The 13,040-nt window shown below is 29.0% G+C and overlaps 1 protein-coding gene across 2 annotated transcripts in view; it reads left to right on the top strand.

The window, feature by feature from the left end:
* LOC135925085 (laminin subunit beta-1-like) overlaps window positions 1-13,040 on the top strand; it is a 47,407-nt gene that overhangs the window by 18,907 nt on the left and 15,460 nt on the right. For both annotated transcript variants that reach the window (XM_065460248.1, XM_065460249.1), the window contains exons 4-17: window positions 24-190; window positions 319-581; window positions 2,326-2,589; window positions 2,775-2,895; window positions 4,225-4,413; window positions 4,661-4,840; window positions 8,535-8,644; window positions 8,781-9,005; window positions 9,519-9,680; window positions 9,916-10,093; window positions 10,259-10,383; window positions 11,508-11,742; window positions 11,959-12,102; window positions 12,474-12,708. In XM_065460248.1, coding sequence (XP_065316320.1) covers window positions 24-190; window positions 319-581; window positions 2,326-2,589; window positions 2,775-2,895; window positions 4,225-4,413; window positions 4,661-4,840; window positions 8,535-8,644; window positions 8,781-9,005; window positions 9,519-9,680; window positions 9,916-10,093; window positions 10,259-10,383; window positions 11,508-11,742; window positions 11,959-12,102; window positions 12,474-12,708 — 2,598 coding nt within the window. The remainder of the gene's footprint in view (window positions 1-23; window positions 191-318; window positions 582-2,325; window positions 2,590-2,774; window positions 2,896-4,224; window positions 4,414-4,660; window positions 4,841-8,534; window positions 8,645-8,780; window positions 9,006-9,518; window positions 9,681-9,915; window positions 10,094-10,258; window positions 10,384-11,507; window positions 11,743-11,958; window positions 12,103-12,473; window positions 12,709-13,040) is intronic.

Raw genomic sequence — 13,040 nt, 5'->3', positions numbered from 1 at the left:
AGAAATTTATATATAAATGCTAGATATTGTATAGTCAGTCACTTGGAAGACGATAAAAAGTGTTTTTATTGCGATTCTCGAAGGCCATATCATCCTGTTTATAATCCTATAAGCCATAGGATTCAAAACGTTATCTCTTCCGCGCCTAACCCTGAACTCAGGAAAAAAGCCTGGTGGCAAGCCGAAAATGGTTATTTTCTTTAACCCTACAATAATTAACTAATTTTATTATAGTGTTGCGGAACTAGTTCAGTTTCCTCAATTTTATTTATCAAATTCATTAAAGTCCTTTTTATCTTATTTAAAAATTATGCCCAGGTGTAGAAAACGCCTCCATTCGTCTAGACATGGAAGCCGAATTTCATTTTACTCATTTGATAATGACCTTCAAGACTTTCCGGCCAGCTGCTATGCTGGTCGAAAAATCTTCCGATTTTGGTAAAACCTGGAAAGTCGTGCGATATTTCGCCTATGATTGCCGGTCCTCCTTTCCCGGAGTAAGCTTGGGCCCTTTAAAAAAGGTATCAGATATCGTGTGCATCAGTAGATATTCCAACGTGGCTCCTTCGACCGCGGGGGAGGTTTACATATTATAATTTATTAGTTTATTATTATTTATTAAAAACCAAGTTTTTTTTTATATTAGTGCCTAATTTGAAACTACTTTTTAAAGAAACCGAAACCAGAACCTTTTTAGTCCAGATTTAAAACTTTGCTTATACATGTAATATATTTTTTTAAAAAAAATATTAAGTAATTGTAATGAAAGTTTCTAAATTATATTTTTATATATTGTTTAAAAATTCTATATCATTTTAACAATATATTATGATTCATATTTTTAATAAAGTGGATTTCTTTGTAAGTATCACAAAAATTCATCGTTTATATATTTTTTTTAAAAATTGTTATTTTTCTGATTACAACATTGTTATACATAACGTTATGTTGATAGGTGCATTTTTCAAATTATAAATGAACTAAACTCTCATATTAGTAGGGCTATGACGATATTAACTATCGGATCGAATCTGCACCGATATTTAGCGTTTTCAAAAATATCGGATTGGGTCGATATCTGTAAAAAACAGAGCTATCTTTTTACTTTTTTGTTATTTTAGTTATATATATTTATATAGTTTATTTTACGTTATTATAATATTTCAAAAGATTTTTTATTTATTTTTATAAAAATTGAAAGATTCTAAATATTATTTTAAAAAATTTTTAATTTATTTTTAAAGCAATGGAAACCCCCTAAATTTTATTTATTCAAATTGAAAATCAAAGAGAAGCTAATTACAAATAATATAATTGAAATCGATAGTAATGTATATGACCTGCCAAATCTGAAAGAAGTCAAGGAATATTTAAAAGAATCTTTATATCTAGATGGTGTAATAACATATTTTTCATTTCATATCTTATTTAGTATTTCTTGGTTAGGTTATGATTGACTCATTTATTTGGGTCATATCTAATTTTTCAAACCCAAAGGTTGGGTTTGTATGAAACCTAATATTTTAAAAACGCTAATTTTATGTGTATATTTAGATAACTCTAGTAACATTGATATTGTATTATATCCCCTGTGGATCCACTTGACTCTTGAAGAATTAATGCTGAGAAGTATCCAACTTTGTCAAAACTTACAGTTAAATTTTTGGCGCCTCCTGCAACAAGTGTCTTGCCTAAATCTGTCTTTAGTGCAGGAGGGGATATAGATAGTCAACATCGTAGAGGCTTATTGCCAGAAAATCTAGGGGCTCTCATATTCATTTTAAAAAACTAATATATTATAATTTTATATAATAAATATTACAATTTTATATTCTAAATATTGCAATTTTATAATTCATACCAACATATATATTATTCAATATAAAATGAATACATTATTAAATATAAAATAAAATTAAAAAACATAATTCGATTTTTTGCATAGAAAATGGATTTTTTAATTACATTTGGTTCAAGGGGGGAGGGAGTAGTAAAAAATCAATATAAATATTGGATCGGGATCGGCAATGGATCAGGTTTGAACAAATATCGCATCAGATCGTAAAAAATATATGAATCGGCATAGCCCTACATATGAGACATGCTGCCCATTTATAAGTTTTACATACAAAAGTTTAGTTATTATAATTATTTTTACAAGGTAACACAAATTTACATTAGTTTTTCTTTATTTACTCAATTTAAAATTAATATAATTATAATTATAGGCTTGTTAATTTTTGTATATTATGGTCAAACAAAAAATATAAATATACAAATAAGAAAAAATTGTCTTATAAAAATACAAATAAAACATCCAAAAAGGTTATACACAGGGCCAGACCTCCTTACATAGATCTCATCAATCCGTACGGTCAAGATGTACAAGAATTGCTCAAAATGACGAATCTCAGAATTAATTTTACGCGGCTTCATACACTGGGTGATAACCTGCTGGATAATAGGGAAGAAGTACGGGAAAAGTACTATTATGCACTCTACGATATGGTAGTCAGAGGCAGTTGCAGTTGTTACGGACACGCATCCAGGTGTATACCATTAACCGGCCAAGCCCAAATACCTAACATGGTAAAATTAATTCTATTTTTACTTTTTACACCCACCATAGTCATTTTTTAGTTCGCCCAAAAAGCTCTTAAATTTATTCTGAATTTTTTTGATGATAATTATCTTTGTGAATGAACTTTTTTGCGAGTGATAGTGAATAAGTGAAGCCATATAAATATTCATTTATAAAATGATTTTTTCTTTAGGTTTATGGACGATGCGAGTGCAATCATTACACTAAAGGCTTGAATTGTGAGCATTGCGAAGATTTTCACAACGACGTCCCCTGGAAGCCCGCTCACGGCACTGAGACCAACGCTTGCAAGAGTTTTTATAATTTTTTTATATCAAAATTTAAATTTTTGGCCCCGCCTGGGTTTTATATTTTCTGGCCTGGCCCAGATTTAATTTTCATAGATAATAATGGTGATTTTCAATATTTGGTTAAAATATTCAGGTCCGGCCCAGCCCGGGTATATTTAAGCCAGACCCGTGTACGCCTGCAGGTCTCTAAAAAATCATTATTTGCTGATAATAAATCTGACAAAGGATATTGTCTTAGGGAGTTTTGGCAAATATTTTAAACTTAGATCATTTATAACTAGGTGTTCTTTAATTCTGAAATAATTAATTATGTCCAAACATTACTACCCTGTAAATATCAGACAATTTTTCCATAAACATTTAAGTTATCCTTAGTTTATAATAATGTTTATATTTAATTTTTCATATAAATTTTTTTTATATGATGAATCTGAAATTAATAGGGTAGTTATTCAATAACATACTGGAATACGATTCCGGTAACATCCGGTCTGTTAAAAATAAAATAAAATCCTGGTGAATTTGGTAGACTCCTACTACAATATATATGTATGGTAAATTTATCTGGAGGAAACTCAATTCTAAACATTGAGTTCCAGGAATGATTTCCAGTATTTATAACCCTATTAATTTCAAACAATTTCCTCATATGTTTTTATATTTTTTTAAAATTTATATGAAAAATTGATAATTTAAAAATTAATAGCAGTTCAAATGTTTATGGCAAAATTCTACGAAATTAACAAGGTAGGTTAAAACTAGTGATGTTAAAAAGTCCGATTCGGGTCGATTTAAAAAAACGACCCGATTAAGATTATAACTAAAATAACATTATGCAAGTTTAAAGATTTTGCTCATAGCTGGCAGAAATGCGTGGACATCTATTTGCCAAATCTCGATGTTTACATAATATTATTTTATCTAAAATCTTAATCGGGCCATTTTGAAAAACTGACCCAAATCGGGCTTTTTAACAACATTATTAGATACTATAATAGATGTTAGTATACAATTTTTAGTAAAAAAGCAATTCTCCAATTCAAAAAACCACTCTCTATAAATGGTTTAGAAGGAGATTTCGAATCGCCACCGAAGGATTCCTGATTAGTCCTTATTCTAACCTTTTTTCAATCCAGCAAGAAATTAAAACAATAAGAGCGGGAAACATTTAAAAAAATAAATCAAAAAATTTTGCTTTTGAGTCGCGTCTGTAGCCCAGTCGATGAGGGCACATATCATCTACCATCTAGATCTGGGTTCGAATATGTACCATGTTTTTTTGCCACAGTAATGATAATTTTTAAAAATAAACAAATTTGACGAAATCTCAAGGATGCGAATGCAATTTACATGCGGACCGTTGCCATTTCGATTCGGGCGTATACGAACAGTCGGGTTACGTAAGTGGGGGCATTTGTGATGAATGCGCGCACAATACAATGGGGAACAAATGCGAACAATGCAAACCTGGATACTTCAGGGTTCCTAATCTGCCTCTCAATAGGACCGATATATGTAGAGGTTAACATTCATTCGTTATATTATTTATATAACCAGGAAATTGTAAGGAAAGAAATGGGGGAAAAATAAATCTTAAACAAAAAATGATTTAATAATAAAACGAAATGACAATATTTTTTAAAATTTTTCCTAGCTTTAAAAGAAAGAAAGAAGTCGCACGCATAAATAAGAGCATTTCGAAATGAGAAAATAAATAAATAAGGAAATCTTAAGTTCCATGATTGATACAAATGCTTAATAACATTAGCATGTCAATGCGATAAACATGGTTCACTCAACGAAGGTCAATGCGATTCGACCGAGGACACGGCTCTTGAGCTTGTGGCCGGCAGATGCCATTGTAAACGCTTTGTGCAGGGTCCAGCCTGTGATACCTGCAAAGACGGTTATTGGAAGCTGCACGCTGATAACCCGGAAGGATGTGAAGGTATATAATCAATATTCTCATTTTCATATTTTTTAAAATGTTTTTGCCTACCTCATATGACAAAGAAAATGTAGATTGATTACGAATTTCCTAATGGTCATTTAGCGTAAGCAACGATTTATCACTTTTTTCCTTTATCACTATATTGCTGATTTTTATATAAATTATTAATGACTCAAAGATTAACTGCGAAATTGTCTACAATTCATAAGATAGGAATTTTCGGTAAAATAGGATTTTTAAATTTAAAAAAACGCTCTCAAAAAATGAATCAAAGGTGAAAAAATAACACATTGCCGTCTGAAAATAAAATTTAATTAATCTTTAATAATAAAATTTAAAAAATGAAAATTACCTGATATTTTTAAAAAATATAACAAATAACGAATGATGAAATAAAATATTTTGAATTTTATATTTTTGGGGAAGGGGGGGGGGTTTGTATTTAGTGTCTTTTTTTTTAAAAAAAGTGCCAGCTCGATGAACAATATGAAATTTACTAATATTTTTATTTTTTACCCCTCATTCATAGTTGACTCGAGTTCGCGGCGAATTATATAAATACCCTCTATATTTATATTATCCGCCGTGAATTCGCGCTAACTGTGAATGGGGGGTTATCCTGAATCCACATTTAGCACAAATTCACGGCTAAATATACAAAATATGCTGTATTTTTGTGTATTTTTATATGCTTCGCCGCGAATTCGCTCTAAATATGAATGCATGGTTAGAAAAACGAAAAAGTACTAAAAATAAATAAATACAGTCAGAAAAAATCAAATATGACTACCTTAATTTTCTCATGCCACATAATTTTAGATTTAAAAAAAATGATTTTTTAGAACCTATAGTGAAATTATTGTAAAAAACTTCTAATTAGTTATTTCAGAATTACGCAGAAACGTGATTTTTAAAATATTTCATAAAGTTATTGAATTAGTTATGACCCTTTTCTAGAGTGCCCACAATTAACTGGAACTTAGTTGGTAATGAGTCTCTGTCGTAATTTTATTTCATATTTATGCTATATTTATATTAGTACCTTATTTATCTGAATATTAAATATCAATTTTTAGGGTATGCCTATCCATAAATTTTTCACCGTTCATATCCTATATTTCGGTATTCTTGTTAAATCGTACCGATATGTAGATTTTTATTTACCAACAATTGAATCAATGTCAGTAAAGTCAATATTTTTTATACAAAAAAATACCTAACTATAAACTATGGGCTAAACGGAAATTGTTGAAATCTTCCTTTTCTCATGGCCAAGGTGATAATTGATGCATCATCACGAATGGAATGATTAAGAGTATTTTATTTTTTTATTCCTCGAAAGTTAATCATATTTAAAATATGGGTGATGCTTATGGCTGAATTTAAATGTTAAAATTTCTCATATCGGTATACGGCCCCGATCGGACAGCTTCCATTTTGTATAACGCGTGATTGTTTTGGATATATATAGATGTATATGTGTGTTCGTAATCGTATATTTATTAATATACATTTTTTTTATATCTAGCTTTGTATTTGTACAATGCTTTTTTAAACTATCTCTTAGTAATTTCTTATATAATTTCAATAGGGTTCATATGCAAAAAATTCACGCCCTTTAACAATATCATATTTTGATGATCTGTCACTGACAGCTTTTTAGAGGCCTATCCGATTTTTTTTATAAAAAAAAAATGTCTATCATACATATAAAGTAAATGGGCTAAACAATTTTAATTATAAGGTTAATGTGTAATAAATACTTTTTAACTGAAATATAGTAATCGCCAAAATAGCGATATCGACCGATGACCAACTATATTCCTAAAAAAGTATAATTCGACCCATCCCATATTTAAAATCGGTACATCCCCAATAAAAAAATAGAATATATAGATGCCGTTATGCAAATTAAAAACAATATTTTATTAAATAAAAAATAAACTCGAAGTTTTTTCCCTCACATGTGATAGTCCAATACCTTGAGATTATCTAGGGTGCGGTGAATGTTCTGGATTTTAAAATATAAAAAAATGAAATGAAAAATAAGTTATTTATTTAATGACTGGATACCACATTAGAAACTCTTAACAAATTTCAATTTATGTTTGGAAACACTTCGGCAAAATGCCCACTTTTTTGTAACGACACAACTAGCTTTCCCTATCAATTTAAAAAATAATGAATTTGCGATTATTCTGAAAATTTGGACCGATTCTTATCAGATAATCAATCAAATCGTCGCATATTAAAAAACAAATCAGGACATGTAAATTATTTAATTATATCCGAAACACTGAAGCTTGATTATGCAGCTCGTCTTTTTAAGTTAAAAATATTTTATTTTTCCGATGAATCCAAGGCAGGATTTTTTTATTAATGACATTTTTCTTCAACCTTCTAGAGGGATCCGCAAAATCCAAACTAAAAAACTTACTTCTCAACGAATTTTAACTATACAACTTTAGGTAAAAAATGTATTTGTCTTATGTCCACAATAATGATTATGAGAAAATGAAATTAAGCTGCATGATAGATTTTATTTCAATTGGATGATATTAATGTTAAATAAAAGTGAAATGGCAGAGGTGAAGATTTAAATTATCCACCAACATGGACCCTCTTCAGCTTTAAATATACTGAAGAGAATTAGACTGGTCATATACGATTGCATCTGAATGACATTTTGAAAACTACATCAAAAATGGAACAAGATTCAAAATAATTCGCTCAAGTATTTCTAACATCTAGTAGGTCCCTACAAATCAGTTCAAATTTCCACCCGGGCCTTAAATTTAAAAAAATTATATAATGCCATCTATTTTGATAGAATTTTTTTTAAATGAAAAGACTCTTTATCACAGAATTTAGAACTCTACCCAGAACTATTAGAACTAGATCATAAATGGGCAGAATTTTAATTGAAAGTCCTCGAAACACTATCGATTTTACTGGGATCGACTCTTTCATTACTCGAAAGTGCGATGTTTAATTGCCCAATCAAGTTTTTTCCTTAGTGCTATTAATAGTTGTTTCTTGAACAGGGTAGAATATTAGACAAAGTATTAATCGAAAATATTTACCCTTTTATTATGAATTTTTCTATTAAATTTACAAGTTTTTCGAGCACCGAATTCTACTTATTAGGGATATCTTCTAGTATCCTATCTCTTCTCTTATTCTTTTAAACTAGAACAAATCGATTTCATCAGTTTTTACTTTTCTAGATAATATTATTCTCTTTGATCCTCGAATAATATATTGAAATGAATTTTAAGTCAGCAGAGACTTTTCTTTGCCACTTCCATTTAATATGCAACAATAACTTCTAATTAAAAACTGAATCGATATATTAAATGAATATTTTATTATTATTTAAAATGATATTATAAATAGCAAACCATATTTAAAAACAAAAGATCAGCCTCGATTACCGTTATATTATTAGATTTCAAGTGGTTTTTATTGAATTACGTCCTATTTTTTATAATTATGAAATAGCTAGAAAAAATAAATATTTTGAAGTTTTTTTATTATGCGTAAAAGATAAGAAAATTCATTAAAAAAATATTAAGTTCCATTTGTCATTTTAATTTTCAAAAATTATGTGCCACGCACGAGTAATTTGAGGCAAAGGATTTATACTGGAGTGATTAATAAGAGATAAATTTTTTTTTATTTAAATAAATAGCATGTACATGTCTCATTATTGGAACGGTAAACAATTTGGGATGTGATAAAAGTACGGGCGAATGCCACTGCAAAGCTCACGTGACTGGAAAAGATTGTGAATCCTGCTTGGTAATACTAGATAGTGTATTTTTTAAAAGAATAATGTTAAATTATATACTTGAAAAACAATTTTATTAAATATGTAATAACTTGAAATTTTGAACGATTACACTATTTACCCCCCCCCCCCCCTCCACCACAACAGCCAGGATATTACGGGCTCAGTCGAGACTCGCCGGAAGGTTGTGAACCATGTGACTGCGATGCGGGGGGCTCAACCGTTTCGACTTGTCAACAAAGAGATGGTCAGTGCTCTTGCAAAGCTGGGGTGGTTGGAAGACGTTGCGATTCGACTCCGCCCGGTTTATATTGTATGGAATTGGATTCGCTTACACTTCAAGGGGAGAGTGTGTCTACGAATTTGAATCAAGTAAACTTATATATTTTTTAAAAGATAGAATGAAGGAAAAAACAATATTTCTGAAATCCATCAATGTAAAAAGATAAAATATTTAGCCCACTTCCAAACCTTTTTCAAAAACAGTTTCCTGGGCATGTTTCCATAAATTTTTATTTATTATTTTCAAAAGAAGGAATAATAATGTCGAATAAATTATTTTGAATAATATAAATTTCCTACCATTTTGATTTTTCATTTACGATTAAATAGCATCTGAGATGCACCTATCCTTGAAACATGCTTCTTTTTTTAAAAAATGTGAAGAAAATTTTTTTATCTGACATATTATTTTAAAATGCTTGGAAATAAAAGAAATTGCTGAAAATATGACTAAACACCGTGTAAAAAAAGATTTGTCTGGAAGTAGTCTATAAGTCATAAGATTTATTTAAAAGAAACGAATTGATAAAAAGAAATATAGAATAAATGAAAATTTACATTATTTTTCATGATTTTCTATTTTTTAAATGTATTTTCTTAAAGTACACCACCGTTATAAAACGCGAACGCGATAGTGAATCTATAATAACATGGACCGGAGAAGGATTTGTTCGAGTCAGGGAAGGTGGCTCATTGACTTTTGTTATTAATGATATTATAGCTCAGCCCATGAGTTACCAATTGATCATCAGATACGAATTGCCGGTTATAATAAAAAAAAATCTTTATTTTTGTAAAACCTCCAAAGGTTGGTATTTTTTTAGCCTCCTATAGGAATATAATTTAAACTTCGGTAAAACTGTAGAGATAGCTAATATATGGAACATTTTTTGATAAATGTTTTTATAGAATTTTGGCGAGAAAAAACTTTAAATAAACATAATTTTATAGATCGATATTTAAGTCTTAGAAAATTAAATATTTATCTTATATACAACAGATGGATAAGGATTGGGAAGAGGTGGTAGTTACTTTGGAAGAACATCCCTTAGCTTCCTTCATATACAATACGGTGCAATATGCTAGACAGCAACATTCGGGCATTGATAACAAATTAGAAGAAAATTATTGCTCAGAATTTTCGCAACCTTCTGTTCAAGTTACTTTCCTGCAGAAAAGTGAGTATTTGTGCTAATTTACAATTATAAAATCACTAATCTCCGGAGGAGTTAATTAATGTTGACCTTAAAATTGATTTTAAATATTCCCCAACATCAAAATCTATTAATATAATTCTTGAAAAATTTATTTTATTATTTATTTATTCAAATAAAAATTCGAAGATGTTAGATACGCGGTATTAGCTCTACCTTATTGTCTTCAAAGCAATTTTGAATATGTGGTCAAATTAGAGTTTACACATTTTACGACATCTGCAACGCCAGAGGCTCACGTTTTGATTGATTCGGTAATAACATATAATAAATAGAGGTGTACCGATATCACTTTTTGGAATCCGATATTCCCGATATTAAATTGATATCGGCCGATTACCGATCCGATATCAAATCTAATTTTGTATTTTGTAAAGATACCAATGGTTTTAATTTTTAATATACTTTTTATTAGTATAACATCTATAATTTAATTATACCATAAACTTATGTCATTTAAATATTTTATAATGATCAGTTATAGTTTATATTTAATTCAATTGCAATTCTAAAAGTATATAAAATATTTTTATTGTTAAATTATTTTTATATAATAAGTAATAACATTAATCTATATATAAAATAAGTATAAACAAATATATTATGAAATTTGAAATAAATATTTAACCTTAATATATCGAAGGTTTCTTTTTAGAAATACTAAAATTTCCAATTTATTAGAGGTCAGTCTGCGCCGATGGTAACTGTCAATATCATCAGCTTCACTAAAAACAGATTCTGAAGAGATTATCGTACAATTTTATAAACAGAATGCGCAAAAAAATAACAATATGGCAGAATGTTTATTAATTAATTATTAAAAAAATAAATATAAAATGGATTTCGATTTTATTTATAAAAATAAATTATTTTAGATATAACTTTTTTTAAAAATTTTACAACATTTTTTTTTGTTAAAACGCCATTTTTTATCGGATCGGAAAATTTTATAATATTAGCCGATAACCGATATTTTAAAATGAGTGAAATATCTTCCCGATCCGATAAAAAATATTGGTATATCCCTAATAATAAATATTCATTATTTTACCTATTTAATTAAATTTTATAAAATGATTTTTTAATATTTAATATGGGATTTTATAATAAGAAAAATTAGTTTTTAAAGAAACAAAAGTATTATCTCTGGTCCCAGTAATCTTATAATTTTTAGATGTATTGTAAAATTTATAAAATCACAACATTGTCTAGAAATGTAATACCCTATTATTTAATCAAACCAGATTTTATATTTTAACTAAAAAAGATTATCCAATTTTATAAATTTTAAAATAACAAATGCAATATATAAAAATAAAAGTAGTAGGTTTAAAGATAATTATTATATTTTACCAAACAAAATAAAAACTATTTTAAGATAACTTTCCTTCCTACTCTGGAATCGATCCCTCTCTTCAGATCGCCCCAAGTCACTAATCGTTCTTCAACAATAAGTCCCGGACTTGAAACACTTAGAACTGATTACGAAAGATACAGGTGCAGGGACGCTTATATTACCATAGCGGATCAGGCGCTCAGAGAGAAGCATTTGCCAGAACCTTGCAAAAAATATCGTTGTAGCTTAGCACTTTCTATGCACGGGAGAGGAAAAGGTTTTTTCTCCAATATATTTAGATATAATCATTTATAAATTTATAAAAAAATTTAAATAATGATGAGATGCCATATTGAACTATGCATTTTTTGCATCATGATACTCGAAAAGGCACCAGGGGCCATCTGAATTTACAAAAAATTAAATGTTGAAAAAACCTTCATACTTATTTTAAACCATTTTGTTATTATAATGTTACACAAAATGAATCTAGATTGTCATTGTGACCCCACCGGTTCTGTCAGCTCGGTGTGCGATATTTCAGGTGGTCAATGTAGATGCAAACCCAATGTGATTAGTCGGCGTTGTGACGCTTGCGCTCCTGGGACTTACGGATTCGGACCTGCTGGATGTACTTGTAAGTTTAGTTTGCTTTTCTTTGAATTGTTTTTTTTATATAGCTTTTTAATATTTTATAAAGAGTTTTTTCGATTTCTTTAATACTGCACCGATGCAAGCTAAATGACTAATGTTACACTTTTTAATGGTTATTTTGAGAATTATGCATTTGAAAATAAGCCTTATTTTGCCCTCTAATCTTAACTTAATTATTATTTTTATGTTAATCCTATATATTATATTTTTTTCCCGTGAATTGATCTTTGCATTATTTTAGTGATACTTAAGGATTGCGATCACCATTCTAGTCAAGTATCTATCATTCTATGTTTACATTTTTTAAACTAATTAAATCATTCAGAAAATGTAATAAAATACTCTTATTTTTAGCTTGCAACTGCGATGGTCGGGGTTCGTTGGACCCTATTTGCGACAGTTCAAGCGGTCAATGTAAATGCATACCTGGGGTTATAGGAACTCATTGTGATTCGTGTCAAGCCGGCAATTGGAAATTTCCTAACTGTGAACCCTGTCGGTGCAATGGGCACGCCGAAGAGTGCGATATCAACACGGGAGACTGCAGTGGTAAATGTAGGGACAGCACAGATGGACCCCACTGTGAAAGGTTTATTTGATTATAGTTTATCTATAACTATAATAAAAAAACTGTATTATTGGTTGACACAATTTAACCCAATAATGTTAATTATATTAAAGTATGGTATAGGATAGGCAATGGATTAATGTTAAAATATAGTGATCACAATTGCTAGTTTGCTGTTATTTATAAAATGTTTTTTTTTTTAAATAATAAATGTTCCCCGTCTTTATACACTAAAATTGTAATAATTCATTCACATATACTTTATTATTTTTATACTTGTCTACCAAAAGATTTTATTTTGAAGCAATAATGAATAATTATTTTGAACTAAGATTAATTTAAATTAAATTTTA

The sequence above is a fragment of the Gordionus sp. m RMFG-2023 genome, chromosome 2 (genome assembly GCF_954871325.1).
Source record: "Gordionus sp. m RMFG-2023 chromosome 2, tfGorSpeb1-WG-v2, whole genome shotgun sequence".
In the NCBI taxonomy this organism is placed as follows: Eukaryota; Metazoa; Nematomorpha; class Gordioida; order Chordodea; family Parachordodidae; genus Gordionus; species Gordionus sp. m RMFG-2023.
Note: the sequence above shows the minus strand (reverse complement) of the source record. Positions and strands in the feature narration are given on the sequence as shown.